The 22,189-nt window shown below is 39.2% G+C and overlaps 1 protein-coding gene across 5 annotated transcripts in view; it reads right to left on the minus strand.

Moving 5' to 3' along the window:
• The window catches only part of IFT88 (intraflagellar transport 88), a 77,679-nt gene that overhangs the window by 53,644 nt on the left and 1,846 nt on the right, over positions 1–22,189 (minus strand). For 3 of the 5 annotated variants that reach the window (XR_003791672.1, XR_003791673.1, XM_029209830.1), the window contains exons 2-9: positions 17,427–17,522; positions 13,947–14,009; positions 8,301–8,357; positions 7,122–7,175; positions 6,434–6,497; positions 5,704–5,773; positions 2,659–2,749; positions 1,147–1,251 (exon numbers count right to left, since the gene is read on the minus strand). Coding sequence is in view for 3 of the 5 variants with exons in the window: in XM_029209830.1 (XP_029065663.1) it covers positions 1,147–1,251; positions 2,659–2,749; positions 5,704–5,773; positions 6,434–6,497; positions 7,122–7,175; positions 8,301–8,357; positions 13,947–14,009; positions 17,427–17,516 (594 nt within the window). In the remaining 2 variants the exon portion in view is untranslated. The remainder of the gene's footprint in view (positions 1–1,146; positions 1,252–2,658; positions 2,750–5,703; positions 5,774–6,433; positions 6,498–7,121; positions 7,176–8,300; positions 8,358–13,946; positions 14,010–17,426; positions 17,523–22,189) is intronic. The other 2 variants (XM_029209831.1, XM_029209832.1) reach the window with 2 other exon arrangements.

Raw genomic sequence — 22,189 nt, forward strand, 5'->3', positions numbered from 1 at the left:
CACGGAGCGGCTGGGCCCGTGAGCCATGGCCGCTGAGCCTGCGCGTCCGGAGCCTGTGCTCCACAACGGGAGAGGCCACAACAGTGAGAGGCCCGCGTACCGCAAAAAAAAAAAAAAAAAAAAAAATCTTCTTATTCTAAGTTCTAATGTCCTTTTTTCCACTTGTTTAGCATATGAAGACTTTTCCTACTGAAAACATACCCTTTTAAACAGCAGTATAAATATCAAAGAAGTGTCTTTTCAGAATTGAATGAATTTTGCTAGAAATTAGCTGGTTTTTTCCCCCTACTCTCCTCACAGAACATTATCTTATTCACCTAGTTTGAAGTTCTCTAAAATCACAGACCAAAAAGTCCACATTAGAATCTCGTTATCGGGGCCTCCCTGGTGGCGCAATGGTTAAGAATCTGCCTGACAGTGCATGGGTTCGAGCTCTGGTCCGGGAGGATCCCACATGCCACAGAGCAACTAAGCCCGTGAGCCACAACTACTGAGCTTGAGCTCTAGAGCCCGCGAGCCACAACTACTGAAGCCTACACGCCACAACTACTGAAGCCCATGTGCCTAGAGCCCGTGCTCCGCAACCAAGAGTAGCCCCCATTCGCGGCAACTAGAGAAAGCCCGTGCGCAGCAACGAAGACCCAACGCAGCCAAAAATAAATAAATAAATAAATAAATTAGAACCCCATTATCTCTCTCTGTTTGGTGACGGATGTTAACTGGACTTATTGTGGTGATCATTTCATAATATATACAAATATCAAGTCATCGTGTTGTATACCTGAAACTAACAGAACACTGTATCCCAATTATACCTCAAAACAAAACAAAATGAATCTCGTTAAAGTATCCACACTGAATAGAACCCAAATATTAGCAATCTTCATGAGTCCTTGGCTGGTAGGTTTACAAGTATTTACTACATTATTAAAAATGACTAATTAACTAACTAAAGAAGATCACTGTACATACCAAAGATAAGAGTGGTCCCATGAACTAAAGAGTATTATTAATCTAATTCTGGGCACCTTAAGTCCAATAAGGCTTAAAGAACAAGAGAAAACAAGAAACAAAAATGAAAAAAGAGTTCTGGAATCTATAAATTCTCGCCAAGGCAACTGTACTCAACAGGTGCTTCATACTTACTGAGTAAGTTAAATCCAAATTGATGTTTTCTGGACTTGCAACTTGTTCTCGTTGTCTCACCAGGACTCTCTCTTTTCTTCCTGCATCTTTTGCCTTTTCTAAGGCCTGAAATCAAATGTAGACTGTGTAAACTCCTTTGAGCACTCACACGGAATTTGGTGCATTCGGGAAGTGTCTGCGGGAAGCAGGGGTGGCTGCCATTACCCCTGGGTTCCCTGATGCCCCGTGTGCTCCTACCATAAACCCCCCTTCTATTGTTTAAACGGGAGCTCTTCCTCCCGCATGGAAAGCCCGAGTGTCTTCTCTGGGAAAGAAGAGGAAGCATGGGGGTTAAGACCCGGAATACACCTGCCCCACGTCGAGGTTCTCCATCACCTCACCTCCCACCCCCTTTCGGTCTGACCATGTCTATCTACTTCCTTTTTCCTCCCAACTCCTGAATCTTTGGTGTTTTAATTCAATCTCATGAGGTAGGAATTTAGGTGGATTTGTCTGGTTTCTCGGATGCTCAAAATACAGACAAGTATTGGATCATGGATAACTGCTACCCAATACAACAACAGATCCTTAGTTTCGCTCAGATCTTACTCAGGACGCCAAGAACCTTTTATCGATTTCCACTAAGAGACTGACCACAGTCACATTAATTAAACATGGAATTTTTTTTTTAGAACTAGATAAAAAAGCACAGGTTCTGTGAGCAATAAAAGTAGCTTATACTGGGGCTTCCCTGGTGGTGCAGTGGTTGAGAGTTCACCTGCCGATGCAGGGGACGCGGGTTCGTGCCCCGGTCCGGGAGGATCCCATGTGCCGCAGAGCGGCTGGGTCCGTGAGCCATGGCCGCTGGGCCTGCGCGTCCGGGGCCTGTGCTCCGCAGTGGGAGGGGCCACAACAGTGAGAGGCCCATGTACCGCAAAAAAAAAAAAAAAAAAAAAAAGTAGCTTATACTGAATCTTTCTAATGGTATTCATTGATCTGATAACTAAGTCCCAGAAATTATATTTATGTGGTATGATGGCCAAAGTAATGTGAACAAAGCAAACTAAGAGAAAAGATTCAATTAAAAAAAAAGCAGCAGAGTTGGATTGCCAAGAAGCAAACCACGATTTTGCAGTTTACTTAGGACAAAATACTTTAGAGCAGTCAGCCTTGAAGGAGAAAACAGCCCTTAGTGCTGTGTGTGGGCCATGGGCTCCACCTGCAGCAGGCTGTGCGTCCAATTCAGCAGTCCACCAGGCTGCAAAATTTAGCCAACCGATGCACTGGAATTTTTTCCCCTCCTTAAATGACCGATGTGAAAAATTACAAAATCAGCCAATTGTTTTGACTTCAGAGTTTATGAAGCAGAGTTACAACTGCAGGTTCTCAAAATAATTATTTCAGTGAAAACTCTAAGGCCAGTCCACAACAAAATGAAAGTATTTATCTATACATGTGCTTAGATAGGTACATACATAAAGATACATATGCACACACTTCATAATCTTGAATCTTACCAGTTTATGAACTCACCAATTTTAAGTCTCCACAACTGTTAGCAATACAGCTTTCTTCTACCAACTCATTTACTTTCTTCTCTAATTGTCTTATCTTTTCTTCTGGACTGTTAAAGAAAAAAGTAAGTATATTTTGAATCATTCAACCCCTAATAATACATACAAAATTTAACCCACTTTTAACATTGTCCATCATGTGCTTATAAACTTTAAGAGTAAGTCACAGATAAGACAAATATATAAGTGGCCTTAAAGAATAAATGTGCCACTGTTTTTAATAACTACATTATATAATTATTCATAATAGTAAAAATAGCTAACATTTATTTAGCATAAGTATAATTTAATTTTGAGCTAAATGCTTTACCCTAATTATGTCACTTAATCTTCACAAGAATATTTGATACAAGTACTATCATTATCTCATTTCACTGACAGGGAAACTGAAGTTTAGAAAGTTAAGTATTGGCGGTCCAGTGGTTAGGATTCCGTGCTTCCACTTCAAGGGGCACGGGTTCGATCCCTGGTCAGGGAACTGAGATCCCACAAGACACACAGGGCGGCCAAAAAAAAAAAAACGAAAGAAAAGAAAGAAAGTTAAGTATTAAGCCTGAGATCATACAGCTAATAAGTAACAGAGCCAGGATTTAAACACATGATAAGGTAACTCTAGGGCCATGCTGTTGCATTACCATCCCCAAAGGAAAGCAGATTCTATGGCAAATGAAAAACTTTATCTATGGTTAGAAAGACTGAAGACCCCATAAAAGACAGAAAAATTATTTACTACCAAATAGATACCACAGAGACTTTTTTTTTTTTTTTCTGGCCGTGCTGTGTGGCTTGTGGCATCTCAGTTCCCCGTCCAGGGATCGAACCCGGGGCCATGGCAGTGAAAGCACCGAGTCCTAACCACTGGGCCGCCAGGGAAGCCCCACTCACCACAGAGACTTCTAACGAGGTGAGGAAGTTTAAAACCCTGACTTCATTAGTAGCAAACGAAGTGTCCCCAGATCAGCCATGTTTCAAACACAACATCAGTGTTGTTTTACTACCACTTTCTTTCAATAAAACACAACACTCTGAATGTACATTACTGCCTAAATAAACTTTTACTACAAATATATCACAGTAAACATCAATTCTCTTAATTCTCTACAAATGAACTTTTAAAAAGAACACAGGAATAAATTTCACAGTATAGGTTTGTCTATAAAATCATATTCTTCAGTAAAACCTGGGATTAAGACAACATATTTTATTAGTTTATAGGGATTGCAAAATTCTAATAATAGATGGTGGCTTTCTAAAGGTTAAAAAGTTCAGAATTCAAAGTACGGAATTCTATTTTCAAGCTGTCTGAAACACTCTAATAAATGTCTTTAAATGTTGCTTACAGGTTGTTATAATTAAGCCTAAAATATCAATATAAAAATGTAACGCTAAAACTCTGTAAGAGAATTTTATGAAGACAGTGGAAGTCACTACCCCATCCCTACCAGCCACCAGGAGAATGAACTCTGTGCAGACACTGCTGGGCGCCTCCACAGGAGCCTGCCGCCGCCCTGCGTCCCTGAACACGAAAGCTAGGCTACAGGAGAGTCTCACCCTCCTGCCGAATGTCTGGTTCCATCAGGCACGTGTGATGAATTTCTGGCCAATGAGAAATGAAGACGCGTCTGCCTGGGGCAGATGTCTCCCGGAAAGATCCCTGCTCTTCAAAGAGGACCTAAGACTGAGCACCTTCTGACTCTAGGTTTTATCAACTACAGGAAGGTTCTGAACTCCCATGGCCCTCCTGGAATCACGAGGATGGGCAGGCTCTTGAGAAGAGCCAAGAGAATCAGAAAGAAGCTGAAGCAGCGTGAGGTTATTGAGAAGTTAAATTAACCATCCTCCAGACCTCCTGTTATGGGAGATAATAAAACATTCTTGTTGTGTGTGTTTTTTCTGACATTTTCAGCTGTTAGCTGACAGGATCCTAAATGACATATTTAAGTAAGATAACATGTATTTATTAGCAAACTTGCTGTCATTAACTAGGATACAAAGTAAACTGACTTTCTATAGAAGTTCCTTATTAGTCAAAAAGAGAAATTATGTAATTTATACAATAGCCCAAATACCAGGTTTAAGAATTACAATTTAAAAACATGAGCCCTGGGGCTTCCCTGGTGGCGCAGTGGTTGAGAGTCCGCCTGCCGATGCAGGGGACACGGGTTCGTGCCCCGGTCCGGGAAGATCCCACATGCCGCGGAGCGGCTGGGCCCGTGAGCCATGGCCGCTGAGCCTGCGCGTCCGGAGCCTGTGCTCCGCAACCGGAGAGGCCACAACAGTGAGAGGCCCGCGGACCGCAAAAAAAAAAAAAACCACCAACAACAACAACAAAAAACATGAGCCCTGGAAGTAGACCGCCTGGGTTCAAGTCTCAGTCCTGCCGTGTACTAGCCTGACCCAGCGAGCTCTCCGTGCTTCCCTCCCCCTGAACTGATGACACAAGAGCTCAGGGAAGCTCGTGCACAGTGCAGGGCACGCAGTGATCGCACAGAGAGCACTAGGTATATGCTGGCTGCTATCACTATTTGTAAAATCTAATGTTGCTTAGATATCAGTAAATGTACACAGCTGAATTTACACCATAGCTTTTTAGCTACTCTCTAGTCAATGGCACAAAACTAAGTTAATTCTATAAAAAATTATATTTCTCAATATCAATATGACAAACTAACATACATTTTCTTAATTTTTTTCTTTGAAATATCCTTTTAAAATAAGAATATCTTATTACAGGTACAGCAACATTTGGCCTTCAAGAGAATCAATACTGGCACGTATAAAAATCAGACATATCTTCGAGTCAATATTACAGTAAAACTGCATGGAATACACAGGGCTGCTTTTCTGAGACTTGATTCTTTTGCCAGTTCCGAGAACCAGGGATGATGCTTTGGTTACTATTCTGCTGACATGAACTTTTCAAATACGTAAGGATTATGTATTTGAGAAGTAAAAGTTAAGAACATGCAACCAACCACAGCAGAGCAGCACAGGACTTGCATACCTGTCTTCGTTCCTGGCCTCCAGGGGCGGTGCAGGGCCCCGCGACTGACCGAGGGGGTCGAACGCAGAGCCTGAGACACAGTCAAGAGTTCACGTTTAGTGCTCAATCCAGCACAACTGAACGGATATGAAACCGCGCACATGCTATTTAATTTACCTATTTATTAAATGGAATGGACATTTTTTATGCTTACATAAATATTTTGCATATTAAGAAACTGGTAAGATTTTTAACATACATAAAAACAAGTAAATAAAACTGTGTGTTACCATGTAAAAACAAAAATAAATATCTCTCAGTATTTATTTCTCCCCCATAGTAATCTATCCCTATTATGAACTCTAAATGGCCAATCATGTGAGTAATAACCTGGTATTAGCCTTTTAATTTTCCATTACTGGTATAATAATCATTAATTTTTGTCATAACAATTTTATTTAAAAATTATTATTTAACTTATCATATATTTAAATACTATTTTCACCTTTAATTCTTTAGCTCTAACTCACATACAAATTTTAGATGTAGAACTCGGTATATTTTGACAGATTACATGCCAGTGTAACTACCACCTCAACTGGGATGCAGAACATTTTCATCACCCCTTTCCTTTCTTAATGGTACCTAAAATAGTCAATGGCATGTTAGATATGGTAATATATTTACACATACAAAAACATTTTAAAAATTTAAAGATCTGAAAAAAATTAATAGCTGAAATAGAACAAACCTCTCAAAGCTGCTTTGGTAAAACCAGCTGCTCTCACCGCTGTCATGGGTCTAGTAACTCCATCCTTAGGAGAACAAGCATCATTTAAAGAGCATTCTTAAATAAGACCTGCCTCTTACTTGCAGAGCTGCATGACACACGTTGTAATACAGCCTAGCGTGTAACACTGGTTTCGTCCCCTGCCGGCTTGCTCGGTGCTCCCACCTCCTCATGTGCCGGCCTGTCTGCACTTCACCTTTCCTCTGTCAAATTCTGATTCCTTGTCTAACTGGACTTACTCCCAGTTTGAAAAGAAAAGCACTATTAAGGATTTTTAGATAGTACCTTACGCAGCTTAGTAGCTGGCTACTCCCCTACTTTTGGTTGGTCTCCTATATGCCTAAGAGAGAAACCACAGAAACTGCTGTAAATGACAGCAAAGAAAAAGCGGGTCCCAGAGTACATCCTACAAGCAAACTATCAGGCCTATGTCCATTCCCAGTGGGATTTCATTTGAGACCTGAGTAAATAAACCTGTAAATAAAGTAAATAAAGAGACTTTGCCACCAAAGATTTCAAACGGTCCAAACTTTAGCCCACAGTTTAAAGAACCAGGGTCACTATATAAGTAACAACTTAAAAAAACTTTGGTAATAATATTCTAAGTCACAGGAAAGGCCCAAAATGAACACCCACACAATGGAGATACCTGAATAGCCCCTGTCATTGGTCTTCCCATTGACGATGCCAGGGATGTCTTGGACTAGTAAACAAAAAACTAAGTTAAAACAATTCCAAAAAATGCCTACATTTAATTTTATAAACCAAAGTATAAAAGTTTTCTTTGTAACTTTTTTTCCTTCATCCTATTGGCAAGTAAACCTAAACATAATTTTTTTCCATTTATCTCCCGAGGATACAGGATCAAACAATAAAACTCTAAAACAGGCATTGGCAAACTATAACCCTCAGCCTTTGTACTGGGACACAGCCGCAGTCCATTTGCCTGTTCATCGTCTGTGGCTGCCTCTCTGAAAATGCTGAGCTGGGTTCCGAAGAGCCTAAACCACAGGGCCCTTCACAGAAAAGCTTGCTGTCTCCTATTCTGAAACATCACCAAAAACCAAATTTATGAGTGATACCTGCTTTGGTTGATTAATAAACGTATGCGTCACATGACACACTGTTATATAACGTATAAGGCCACTTTCTTCATTCACAGGAAGGGACACTTGGAAGGCAAGTGCCCGGGACCTCTAGGTTCTAAAACCATTTTTATGACCCCTAAGAAATATTATCATAAAGACTAGGAAACACTATTTCACCTCATTCCTCCATTTTTCTCCCATTCCTTTATTATTTCACATAAGCTAAAATATCCAAATTGTAGGTACTTTGGGCAAGATTTAAAAGATTTTCTTTTATGGATTTTAATATAGCATCTTTCCTCCAACGATCTCAAATAAAAGCAAGACCCAATTATATGCCTCTGAAGTTTTTCTTAAATTTTATTTTTTCATGTATTAATAAGTTTTTAAAAATTATAAACATTATATTTAAATAACATCTAACCTCACATAAGATATACGAATGGAATACACATGACACTTGGTTATATTATATAGAAAATGAAAAGAAGTCAATCAACAAACACGAGGTTTACAGGTAGGAAAAGACAATAAAATATTTTCTGTTATATTTAAAACCAAAATGACTAGAATATTCAAAGCTATTAATCAACAATATATAATGTTCATCACTAACCAAAATGGAAAATATATCCAGGTCATGGGCTGAAAGGTAGCCAAACTTATGTAGAACTAACTGCCTAAACTGAACTTATGTATGAGAAAATGCATCTTCATATCTTCAGCTTAAGAAAACCTACCCCACATCCAGTAGCTACAGGTCTAGCAACTGCTGTGCTTGGTATTTTAGCAGTTATCTTGGGGAGGAAAAAAAACATAGTTAATAGAATTCAGATTAAGTTATATAATAGAAAACTGGAAAAGAAATAGAAAATATAGGCTCATCAATAGAGAAATATTTATATAATATTTAGAATAATTTCTTTTAAATTATTCTAAATATTAAAGAGCTCAAGTATTTTAAGTATCAGGAAGGAGACCTATTCTGGAACTCATTTTAAAGAAGAAAAGGGACTTTAGAATGACTTGAGGGGCCAATAAGACAGATGAGTCTTCACGGTCACGCCTACCATTCATTTTGCGTGATTATCACTGCCAGACCGCTGGGTCTAACAACAGACAGAGGATCTCAGGGAATCTGGGGTTGAATCTCAGCTCTCCCTCTACTTGCTTGTTTATTTTATCTCTTTGAACCTAAATGTTCTCATCTCTGAAATAAAGATACAAAGTATGCTGATCACAAAGTTGTAACTGGAATCAAACAGGACCACAGAGGTGAAAAAGTGCGCTAAACAGGTTAGCTGTTGGGCATCTTTGTTTAAGTATTTGATTAAAACATCATTTTTAGAGGATCTACTTCTGGCTTGACGGACCACTGTTTTAAACATCTCTCCCTCTAAGAACTACTAAGGTGGCTGGGGACAAAAATATTTTTTTTTGCAAAAAATCAGTTTGGATACATTAGAGAACCATCAAGGCCATGAGGAATTACAAGGCCTCAAGCTGAGGAACAGAAGGGAAGACTGAGGGCTGAGCTGCATCTGGGCTGCTCTTCTCCCAGCGGTGTCTGTTAATGCAGAAGGCCAGGCCGCAAGGGTGAACAGAGCTTTTCACAGAAGACAGGACTGAAGACATAAACCCTGGAGCTGGGCCTGCTGAGGTGGCAGCCCTGGGAATCCTCTAGTATTCAGACTTGACTAACCTCCAAAGGCTACACTCAGACTGGAAGGGAAATCAGAAGGACACCAGCCCTTGTAAGACCTGAGCCCAATTTAGAATCATCTCAAACTCAATTGGCTTGAGGTGATTCGGGGTTCCTTGCATCTCTGAGGCCATAAGCAAAAGTAAATTCTCTCCAGTAAAAGGTATCTGTCCTGATAAGGCAGCCACTACCCACATGTGGCTGTTGAGCATTTGAAGTGTGGCTCAGGCAATAGGATCTGGATTTTAAAATTTTACTTACTTTTAAATGATTTAAATAGTCACACGTGGCTAGTGGTTATCACACTAGACAGCAGAGACATACAGCCGTATATTATCTCTAAAAATTTTCATTTACAATGCCTGGCATTCAATCTAAAACAACCAGACACATAGGAGCAAGACTACCTAACCAAAACCAAGAGAAATAAATGGAAAGACAGGCAGAAGGGGAAACATGCGATGGAAACATCAGACACAGGCTTTAACACAACTATGGTCGATATGTTCAGCGAATTAAAAGACAAGATGACAATTTCAGTAGAGAACTAAAAACTATAAAAAATGGATAAATGGAAATTCTAGAACTGAAAACTGAAAATAACATAAAATTCTGGCATTGTCCAGAAAGTAGTAAAATACTAAATTATACTAGACTTTGATAAGTTAAAGATGAGTATTGTAATCTTTACAAAAACACTAAAAAATGGCTAAAGAATGTAAGCTCCCAAGATAACAGAGGGAGAAATGGAATAATAAAAAATAAACAAAAGAAGATAAGAGGGCTTCCCTGGTGGCGCAGTGGTTGAGAGTCCGCCTGCCGATGCAGGGAACGCGGGTTCGTGCCCTGGTCTGGGAAGATCCCACATGCCGCGGAGCGGCTGGGCCCGTGAGCCATGGCCGCTGAGCCTGCGAGTCCGGAGCCTGTGCTCCGCAACGGGAGAGGCCACTGCGGTGAGAGGCCCGCGTACCGCAAAAAAAAAAAAAAAAAAAAAAAAACAAGATAAGAAAGGAGAGAAAATGAAACATAAAAAAGGCAGGAAAAAACAAACAGCAAATACTAAGGCAACAAATTTAAACCAAATCAGTAATTTCATTAAACGTAAATAGACTAAAAGAAGAAGATTATCTGACAATATTAAAACAAAAACAAAAAACCCAGAGCTCTATTCATGCTGCTAATAAATACATCTTAAATATATAGATATGAGAATGCTGGAAGTAAAAAGATGGGAAAGACATACAATGTAAACACTAGACAAAAGAGAGCCTGAGTAGCTCTAGCAATATACTAGTATTTGACAAAACAGACAAACAGCATTACTAGAGACAGGACATTTTATAACAATAAAAGGGTCAATTTAACACAAAAATATAACAATTCTAAATGTCTTTACTCCAAATACATAAATCAAAAACCTAAGAAAAAGAAAGAAAACCACAATCACAGTGTAAGATTTGACCGTTTTTCTCATTAATAGAACTGTAGTTCCTCTCCACAAAAAAAAAAATCAGTAAAAATATAGAAAATTTGAACAAAACCATTAACAAACTTGACCTAATTGACAGATAACAGGTCTTGGAAAAACATGAAAAGGAAGGATGTGGGTCTCAGCAATATTTTTCTGTGAGAACAAATTGAAGGAAAGAGACCATTTTTCTTTTTAACTACTCACTAATGACTAGATCTGTTCTTCTGGGTTTTATTTTTGGCACTGGACTGATCTCTTAAGTGGACTGGATCCTACGTTACCTCTTTCTTTCTTCACCTTGCACCCTCACCCACAGTGCCTTTCCTCACAGATCTCAAGGGCAATCTGAACTGTGCACATCCTTAAATATTCAACTGTAAATCTATCTTCTAAGCAGCCTCTTCTGATTGTCCCAACTAGTGAAAAAGAACTTATCTTTGTGGTCCCATAGCAATTTATACTCTTTTTACAACACATAATACATTATGCCTTGTAATTTCTATTTCTGTCCATTTTATTCTCCTCCTTAAGTTCCTCTAGAGCTAGCTGGAATTTTATCCCTCTTAAGTGAGCCCAGTCCCTTTCATATAACAGTTGCACAAATTTTTCCCATTTAATACAGTATGTAAGGTGTGATGAAAATATCATTCAAGGCGGCTGGAGACCTGAGCTCTGTCCTGGTTACAGGTAAGTGTGAGACCTCCCCTCCCCAGGCTTGTTTTCCTCATCATAACGTGAGGATCTCTGAAGTCATTTCTAAATATGATGAAGGACCAGCCTGGAGACATTACCACCTGTCTGACACCCAGAATCCCTAAACTGAAGACAATGTTTGCTTATTTACTAAGTCACGTGATAAAGATCTGTGGAGGACCCACAGCAGGCAAAGAGAGAACAATATGACGGTCTGCCTCCTCAGAAAGCTTATGGCCTTGTCATTAGCCAAGCGCAAGAACTTAGCCTACAATTTTCTTTCCATAATGAAGGTAAACTTAAAATTAAAATATAGCTTGTGGAATGTGTAGTCAAGAATTGACTTCACCCAAAGAGAGGTCTGGCTTTGCCCTTTGCTACTGGGAGGAGATCTGCAGGCCCCTGGAATGTCCTGTATGACACACCCCTGTTTGCCTGGGGGCTTTGGCCACCAGACAGTCTAAACTTCAGACTTATGAGCCTGAACCTCCAGGAGGGGCTGGAGACTAACGGGCAGCCATAAGGACAGTATGTGATGGAGCTCCATGAAAACTCTGGACACCAGAGTGGTGGGAGGGCTTCCTTGCTGGCAATCCTCCCAAGCACCGTCACCACTCAGAGCGGCTGGGAGGTTAATGCTACCCAGGGCTCCACAGGGAAAGGATGACCAGAAGCCCCATGTTTGGACCCTCCCAGACTGTGCCCTGTGTCTCTCTTCTCTGGGCAGATTTAACCTGTATCCTTCCCCTGTAATAAACCGTAAGCATACCAGCTTTCAGCGAGTTCTGCGAGTCCTTTCAGAAAACGACCGACGCTGAAGGTGGTTTTGCAACTGGTGTCAGAAGTGAGGACAGGGGCTTCCCCGGTGGCACAGTGGTTAAGAATCTGTCTGCCAACGCAGGGGACACGGGTTTGAGCCCTGGTCCAGGAAGATCCCACAATCGCGGAGCAACTGAGCCCACGAGCCACAACTACTGAGCCTGCGCTCTAGAGCCCGCGAGCCACAACTACTGAGCCCACATGCCACAACTACTGAAGCCCACGTGCCTAGAGCCCGTGCTCCGCAACAAGAGAAGCCACCGCAATGAGAAGCCCGCACGCTGCAACGAAGAGTAGCTCCCGCTCGCCGCAACTAGAGAAAGCCCGTGTGCAGCAACAAAGACCCAACACAGCCAAATAAATAAATAAATAAAAATAAAATAAAATAATTTTTTAAATAAATTAATTAATTTTAAAAAATTGGTCAAATGATCTTAAACAAGGGTGCCAAGACCATACAATGTGGAAAGGTCAGTCTCTCCCAAATGGTGCTGGGAAAACTGGATATCCACACAAAAGAATGAAATCAGACCCTTAATCTTGTATCACATACAAAAATGAACTCAATATGGATTAAAGGCCCAAACGTAAAAAGACCTAAAACTATAAAACTCCTAGAAAAAAAACATAGGGGAAAATTTCATGGCATTGGACTTAGTAATGATTTCTCAGCTATGACACCAAAAAGCACAGGCAACAAAAGCAAAAACAGACCAATGGGACTACATCAAATATAAAAACTTCTGTGCATCAAAGAACCCGATCAACAGAATTTTAAAAAAGCAACCTATAGAACGGGAGAAAATACCTGCAAAGCATATACCCAATAAAGAATTCCTACAACTCAACAACAAAAAAATCAAATAACCCAGTTAAAAAATTGGCAAAATACTTGAAGACATTTCTTCAAAGATGATATACAAATGGCCAAAGAGCATAAGAAAAGACAGTCAACATCACTAATTATCAGAGAAATGCAAATCAAAACCACAATGAGAATCACCTCATACCCATTAAAATTGCTACTATCAAAAGAATAGAAAATAACAAGTGTTAGTGAAGCTGTAGAGAAACTGGAACCCTTGTGCACTGTTGGTAGGATTGTAAAATGGTGTAACCACTATGGAAAACAGTAATGGAGGTTCCCCCAACAATTAAACATAGAACTACCATATGATCCAGCAATCCCACTTCTGGGTACATATCCAAAGAATTGAAAACAGGGTCTCAAGATATTTGCACACTCATGTTCGTAGCAGCACTATTCACAACGGCCAAGAGGTGGAAGCAACCCAAGTGTCCATGGAACAAAATGTGGTCCATCCATACAATGGAATGTTATTCAGCCTTAAAAAGGGAGGAGATCCTGACACAGGCTATACCGTGGATGAACCTTGAGGACATTATGCTACATGAAATAAGCCAGTCACAAAAGGACAAAAACCGTCTGATTCCACTTATATGTGGTACCCAGAATAGTCAAATTCATAAAGACAGTAGAAGGGTGGGGGTCAGGGGCTGGCGGAGGGAGATGGGGGTTGTTGTTTAATGGGGACAGAGTTTCAGTTTGGGAAGACAGAGAGTTCCAGGGATCTGTTTCACAACAATGGGAATTAATTTAACACTACCAACATGTACATTTAAGAACAGTTAAGATGGTAAAGTATGTGTTTTTTACCACAATAAAAAAAATTCACTTACTGGAGGTCTTCTGCCGTGACTAGTTTTCACAGCTTGCTGAAAAGCTGTGTCATTCTCCAATTCCTAAAACAAAAAGGCAAATTTCACATCCAACATGAAGTGACAATTTTTTAAATGTTTAACCTCGACTGCTTGGTGTTCATGATCCTCTATAATCCATCGTCCTCCATCTGCTGACATCCAGGTAGGGCTCAAGGACTCCCGTCCTCAAATCCCCCTCACACTGTACAAAATACCAAAGCCCCTTCCCCCCTCAGGGAGAGGAGTAATGACAATGTCAGTCAAGTTTAAGGCCATTTCACTGGCTACTGTTCAAATGGGTGCTATCAACACATGTGGTTAAAAGATCAAGTCTGCAAGGATATGGCCTTTCTACTGTCTCTCTTTTCCAAGAAGTTGGAGCAGTAGGAACAGAGAATCACCCCCATCCCTTTTCCCTCTCTCCCTCCCCTCTCTTCTTCCATATTCTGGACCATGGCCTTACCTGAGAAAACCTTAGGACAGAAAAGGCTGTATCCTCTCCCAGAAATGGGGCAAACACTTGCTCTGGTTTCATCTCTGCTTGCCCAAGTGAAAATGGCTTTTCATCTCACGGGAGAGGTAAAGTTTGAGATTCAGACTAGAGCCAGCCTAGGCTCCAGCGGGTCCAACCTGTGATGCCACTTGGAACCAAAGCCTCCGTTGAAATAAAACGTTACTATGCTTTGCTGATTCCTGACCTATGCTCACATTCTCTCTGAGGAATCGGAGGAAAGTAACATTAGTCAAGTGCAAGATACCAGTGTTTCCGAGTTTCCTGGACAAAATGCCATTGTAGCCTCTCTCAAAAGCACCAAGCCTCTCCAACTGCCAGTCTACGCAGCCTTTGTCCCCTGTCTCTTCAGCAGCACAGGTTCGGCTCTAGCCCTCCATACACCTGTGCTCAGTTCTCACACTCACCTCCGATTTACTGCAATCTACTTCCCACAGAAACATACTTGCTGATTATTAAAAAACAAACACAAACAATACACAAAAAATGGAGTCGATGTCAATTAGCTTTTAAAACCTTGGAGACAATTAAAGTAAAACGTTTGTATAACCAAAATGCTAATACAATGTACTTTAAATGTGATTATGTACAAGGATTCTTCTTTAATTTTACTTCAAATAATCTTCATAATCTTCCTTATCAACTACATAAAATGAAGTAAGTACACAAGTCTCAGCCATAGAAACCAGGCAACTTTCACACGAAGTACAAAGCCACGGGCTGCCTTTGAAACAATTATACTACCTTGGCACATCTTTTAGGAAAAGCCTTCCAATATTCCTAAATTATTAGTAAAATTTGATTAATCAGCTCAGTGAAGTCTCAATGACAAACTAAAAACTGTCAACAAATTCTCCAATTACAAATACCAAATCAACACAATTTTTGTCATTTTTTTCTTTGTTCATGATTTGATTAACAATTTGCATAATCTATGAACACCTTAGCAACTGTTTCAAGTAATTCAGTTATATATTAATTTACACCAATTAATTAAAATAAAAGAAAACCATGGGTAAACCAAATTTTTTATTTTACTGTGTGATTTATTTTTGTGTATGATATTCTGAATATTTGCTTCAAGTTAAATAATGAAGCCACACTGTGATGACCTGAAGAGTTAGGAAGTTTCTCTGATGTTTTTAAGAATGATCATGATGATACATTAATTCCACTTGTGGGACTCTACCCAAGGAAATGTTTGATCACAATAGAGAAAATTATTTAGGCATAAAGTTGCTCATTGTGCTATTGTTATTAATAGGGGCAGAAAACTATAAATAATTATCCTATAGTCAGAAAATAATCAACTGTATATAGTCGGTATTAAGCAGCCATTAAAATTATATTTAAATTTTTAGTACCATGAAACTTTGTTTATGATGTAGCCAAATGTAAATAAGCAAACAGAAAAGTAAACATTAGTTCAATTCCAAACATGCTAAAAGAAAATTGTATGTGTATGCATGAACGAAAGACAAAGCAACATGTTAACCGTACTCATTTCTGACTGCTGGGTAAATTATGGGTAATTTTGTTTTTCAACAATGAGCACATTTTTTTTTTTTTATACATATAACTTTTATGACTGGGAGAAAGGGAGAGAGTCAATGGTTTTCATAATTTATACTAGCTTAGGAAAATGCCCATGCTTTAATACAAATTTTTAAAAACTAGTCTATGTAATCATATCCGTATGTGTATAAGTGTTTGTATACAGGGACGGAAGAACCTGAATATATTAAAAGACAAGGGAATACAGCAAAACATCGGGTGATATATCTAATACAGGTGATCTTCAGGTAATAGTATTCATGTCATTTTATTTTTTTCTCCAATCTTATGTATTTTTCAAATTTTCTATGATGAACAGCATCTCCTAGATTTCTTTTTCTCCTAGATTTTTATTTCATATAGAGTAAGTGAATGATTTCTATTTTCTTTTCTTGCTTTCTCTCTAGGTCTCAAATTCACAGGCAAACATTTTTCTCCAGAGGAAAAAACAATTCAAAAATGACTGAAAGCCATATGAAAAACTCTAGAATGAGATTTCCTAAATTAGTTTAAAGTCCTCTAAATGCTAATATTTGATTCTTAAATACTAGCAAGTAAATTAACGCCCACATCCTTCATCCTTACTTTTTTTCACACGCTAATTAAAGATAACTTTATAAAGAGTTTTCTTTAGTTTTTGTCTTTTACAATTTGGAAACTATAACTCTCACAATAATGTAAACAGATTTAAGATATTCAAGTATTTGTCTTAGTAACAATTTCATCCTGTAATTACTATACTACTAAATATTAAGCAGATATAGGTTTGTTGACATAAGCGAATATTCATAAAAGGGAAAAAGCAGGTTACGAAACAGTACACACAGTATGATACCATTTTATCCAAAAACATACAGAGATACAGTATACATATACACATACATATGTGCATAGGGAAACATTTAGCGTTAAGCACTGTAAGTTAATGTTTATCTCTTCTGGGTGGTTTCATAGACAGTTTCTATGATTTTAATTTTTCTTTATATTTATTTCTATTCTCTAATTTTTCTATAAAATACTTGTATAATTTAATTCAAAGAAGAAAAATAACTACATGACATTTCAAATTTAGAGCATTAAAAAAAACTGATTTTAGGTACTTCAAGTGATCTAAGTCTTGTAACTTACATATTCAGATAATTAGTACAGAAGAATACAAGTATATAATTGATCCTAATTCTTTCCCATAGACTTTTTCACATCTTTATGCTGCAATTACTACTATTGGTAGAAAGTACAGTCTTCAGTAATAGCACTTTTCTAGGCTTTTAATCAACTTACTTAATCTAAAGCATGATAAAGCAGAACCCTCAAATCCAAAATTTTCATGAACCAGCTGGTTAGCAAAGACCAATGTAAAAAAAAAAAAAAAAAAAAAATTTTTTTTTTTTTACCTCAGTATCATAGGTTGGATTGTAGTCATTATAACCAGAATAAAGATCATCTTCATCTGTCTCTGGGGCCAGGTGTACATTTTCCATCATTTGTACCTATGAAAAATCACTGCTGTAAATATATTCTTCGAATAAGAAATAATTGTTAATTGAAATAAAGTATACCTATTTAACAACCTTTCTGGTCAAATTTATCTCTACATGTGTTTATGGCTTAAACTTTTTTTCATTTCAAATTCTTAAAACTAGATATCAAAACAGACACAAAGGTCAATGGAACAGAACAGAGAGACCCCAAAAAACCCATACATATATGGTCAACTGATTTATGACAAAGGAGCCAAGAATATACAATGAGGAACGGACAGTCTCTTCAATAAATGGTGCTGGGAAAACTGGACGGCCACATGCAAAAAACAAATCTGGGCCCCTACCTTACACCATAAACAAAAATCAACTCAAAATGGATTAAGGACCTGAAACCATAAAACTCCTAGAAGTAAACACAGACAGTAAGTGCCTTGACATCGGTTTTGGTGATATCTTTTTTGGGTCTAACACCAAAAGCAATGGCAACAAAACTAAAAATAGATAAGTGGGACTATATCAAACTTAAAAGCTTCTGCACAGCAAATGAAACCATCAGCAAAATGAAAAGGCAACCTGCTGAATATCTGCAAATCATATATCTGATGAGGGGTTAATATCCAAAATATATAAAGAACTAATGCAACTCAACAACAACAATGAAAACTTGATTAAAAAGCAGACATAGGGGACCTCCCTGGTGGCACAGTGGTTAAGAATCCGCCTGCCAATGCAGGGGACACGGGTTCGATCCCTGGTCCAGGAAGATCCCACATGCCTCAGAGCAACTAAGCTCATGTGCCACAATTACTGAGCCTGCTCTCTAGAGGCCACGAGCCACAACTACTGAGCCCGTGTGCCACAACTACTGAAGCCCGCACGCCTAGAGCCCATACTCTGCAACAAGAGAAGTCACCGCAATGAGAAGCCCACTCACCACGATGAAGAGTAGCCCCCACTCGCTGCAACTAGAGAAAGCCTGTGTGCAGCAATGAAGACCCAACACAGCCAACTAAATAAAATTTTTTTTAAATGTCAAAAAAAGTTACTTAAAAAAAAAAAAGGGCAGAGGACCTAAGTAGACATTTTTCCAAATAAGACATACAGATGGCCAATATGTACATGAAAAGATTCTCAACATCACCTATCATCAGGGAAATGAAATCAAAAGAGATTTCAGCTCACACGAGTTAGAATGGTTATTATAAAAAAGACTGGGACTTCCCTGGTGGTGCAGTGGTTAAGAATCCGCCTGCCAATGCAAGGGACACGGGTTCAATCCCTAGTCCGGGAAGATCCCACGTGCCCCAGAGCAACTAAGCCCGTGCGCCACAACTACTGAGCCTGCGCTCTAGAGCCCACGAACCACAACTACTGAAGCCCGTGTGCCTATAGCCCGTGCACTGCAATGAAGAGTAGCCGCTGCTCTCCGCAACTAGAGAAAGCCCAAGTGTGGCAACGAAGACCCAACACAGCCAAAAATAAAAAATAAATTTTAAAAAGAAAAAAAAAAAAAAGAAGACCCAACACAGCCTAAATAAATAAATAAGACTAGAGATGGTCATTCCTTGGCAGTCCAGTGGTTAGGACTCCATGCTCTAACTGCAGAGGGCCCAGGTTTGATTCCCTGGTCAGGGAATTAAGATGACATGAGCCGTGTGTTGCAGCCAGAAAAATAAAGACTAGAGATAAGCACTGGTGAGGATGTTGAGAAAACGGAACCCTCATGTACTGTTGGTGGGAATGTAAGCTGGTGTAGTCACTGTGGAAAACAGTATGCAGGTTCCTAAAAAATTAAAAATAAAGTTACTGTATGATCCAGCAATTCCACTTCCGGGTATTTATCTGAAGAAAATGAAAACACTAACTCAAAAAGGTATTTGCACCACTACGTTCATTGCATCATTACTGACAATTGGCGAGATATAGAAACAGGGCTTCCCTGGTAGCACAGTGGTTAAGGATCTGCCTGCCAATGCAGGGGACCCGGGTTCGATCCCTGGTCCGGGAAGATCCCACATGCCTCAGAGCAACTAAGCTTGTGCGCCACAACTACTGAGCCTGTGCTCTAGAGCCCACGAGCCACAACTACTGAGCCCACGAGCCACAACTACTGAAGCCCACGCACCTAGAGCCTGTGGTCCGCAACAAGAGAAGCCACCGCAATGAGAAGCCCGCACACCGCAAGGAAGAGTAGCCCCCGCTCGCTGCAACTAGAGAAACCCCGCGTGCAGCAAGGAAGACCCAACGCAGCCAAAAATAAATTAATTTTTAAAAAAAAGAAAAAAAAAACTAGGTGTCAAAACATTCATTCATTGCACTTGTTTCACATTTATTCCACACCCACTACATTAAAAGGACAGTGATAGACACAGCTGATTGTACTGATTTTCAAGGAGCTTAGTATCAAGTGAAGAAAGGTATGTAACAGTCAATTATAATGCAAGGCAGAAATCACTGAACACCTACCACAGGGCTAAATTAAAGAGACCAACAACACAAAATGTCAGCAAGCATATGGAGCAATCGGAATACTCATATGTTGTTTAGTGGTAGTATAAAATGGTACAATTTTAGGAAAAAATCTGGCAGTCTCATAAAATTAACATGTATCTCTTATGACCCAGCAATTCCACTCCAAAGTATTTATCCAAGAGAAATGAAAATATATGTCTATAAAAAGATTTGTTTAAGTGTATTTACAGGAGCTTTATTCACAATATCCAAAAATTGGCAACAGACCATACCCATCAATAGAATGGATAAGCAAAAGGTGGCATATTTAATGCAATGAAGTACTACTCAGCAATAAAAACCAGTGCACTGATGACATTTATAACAATACATAAAAGTCTCAGTTATGCTGAGTAGAGGAAGCCTCACACATAACAGTACCTAATGTATGCTTCAAGTCCTAGAACAGGCAAAACTATGGCAGAAAACAATCAGAACACTAGTTGCTTCTTAGAGGTGGGGGGTAGGGACTGAATGGAAAAGGGCATGACAGAATTTTCTGAAGTGATAAATGTTCTATATCTTGACAGGTGATTTGATTACACAGACGTATGCATTTGCGAAAACTCAGTAAATGCATACTTGAGATTTCTGCTTTTTATTGTTTGTAAATTTTTTCTTGAAAGAAAAGACTATAAACAAATATTGAACTATAATTAATATACACACTCAACTATTTAAGGGCAAACTTAGTATCTGTAATTTAGTTTGAAATGTGTAAAAATAAGATGGATAAAAGGATCGATGTGATAAAGCAAGTACAGAAAAATGTTAATGGTAGAATCTATGTAACAGGTATGATGTTCACTGAAAAATTCTTTAAAATTTGCTGTAGATTTGCAGAGTAAATTTTCATAATAAAATGTGAAAAAAGTACAAAACAAGATGAAACAGATGTCAAAGCAAAGTAAAACAGAAGCATGGGAGAAACGTAATTATTGTGCACGTCTACTGTAAATGTGGTAATTATCAGAGAACTATGGGGACGAACTCCCAGAAGACCACTCATTCAAATTGAGTCAATATTTTTGGCAATTTGGGAAGGGGGCTGTCCAGTTACCCAAGAAATGTAGTACTGAATTACTTTGTGTATCTCAAAATACATATTATCTTTAAAGCCTGTACAATATTAAGTGCGTCAGTAAATTCCTACAAAAATTTCAGCTTAATCTTATTGCTCAGTAAAATGCCAGATATATGTGGCCACTCATAAAATTTTAACATTACTTTAATAATAAAATTAATCTTTTGATATAATTCACATACCATAGAATTTACCCTTTAAGTACCATTCAGTGATTTTTAGTATATCCACAAGGTTGTGCGGCCATCACCACTATCCAATTCCAGAACATTTCATCGCCCCATGAAGAACCCTGGGGCCCTTTAGCAGTCACTCTCCATTTCTCCCTCCTCCTGTCTCAGAGGATTTGCCGATTCTGGACATTCCATAAAAAAGGAATCATCCAATATGTGGCATTTTGTGTCTGGCTTCTTTCACTTAGCATTTTTTCAAGGGTCATCGACGGTATAGCATGTATCAGTACTTTATTCCTTTTCATGGCTGAATAATATTCCATCATAAGGATATACAACATTTTGTCTGATAATGGACATTTGGATTGTTTCCACTTTTGACCATTATGAATAGCTACTGCAGGACTTCCCGGGTGGTCCAGTGGTTAAGAATCCACCTTCCAATGCAGGGGACCTGGGTTCAATCCCTGGTGAGGGAACTAATATCCCTTTTGCCGCAGGGCAACTAAGCCTGTGTGCTGCAACTACGAAGCACGCAAGCCACAACTAGAGATCCCACGCACCACAACGAAGATCCTGCACGCCGCAACTAAAGATGCTGCATGCCACAACTAAGACCCGATGCAGCCAAAAAATAAAAGTAAATAAATATTTTTTTTAAAAACTACTGCACTGGGGCTTCCCTGGTGGCACAGTGGTTGAGGGTCCGCCTGCCGATGCGGGGGACATGGGTTCGTGCCCCGGTCCGGGAGGATCCCACATGCCGCAGAGCGGCTGGGCCCGTGAGCCATGGCCGCTGGGCCTGTGCGTCCGGAGCCTGTGCTCCGCAGGGGGAGAGGCCACAACAGTGAGAGGCCCGTGTAACGCAAAAAAAAAAAAAAAAAAAAAAAAAAAAAAAAAAAAAA

Source organism: Monodon monoceros, unplaced genomic scaffold (genome assembly GCF_005190385.1).
Source record: "Monodon monoceros isolate NGI ecotype Baffin Bay Population unplaced genomic scaffold, NGI_Narwhal_1 Super_Scaffold_8, whole genome shotgun sequence".
NCBI classification, from domain to species: Eukaryota; Metazoa; Chordata; class Mammalia; order Artiodactyla; family Monodontidae; genus Monodon; species Monodon monoceros.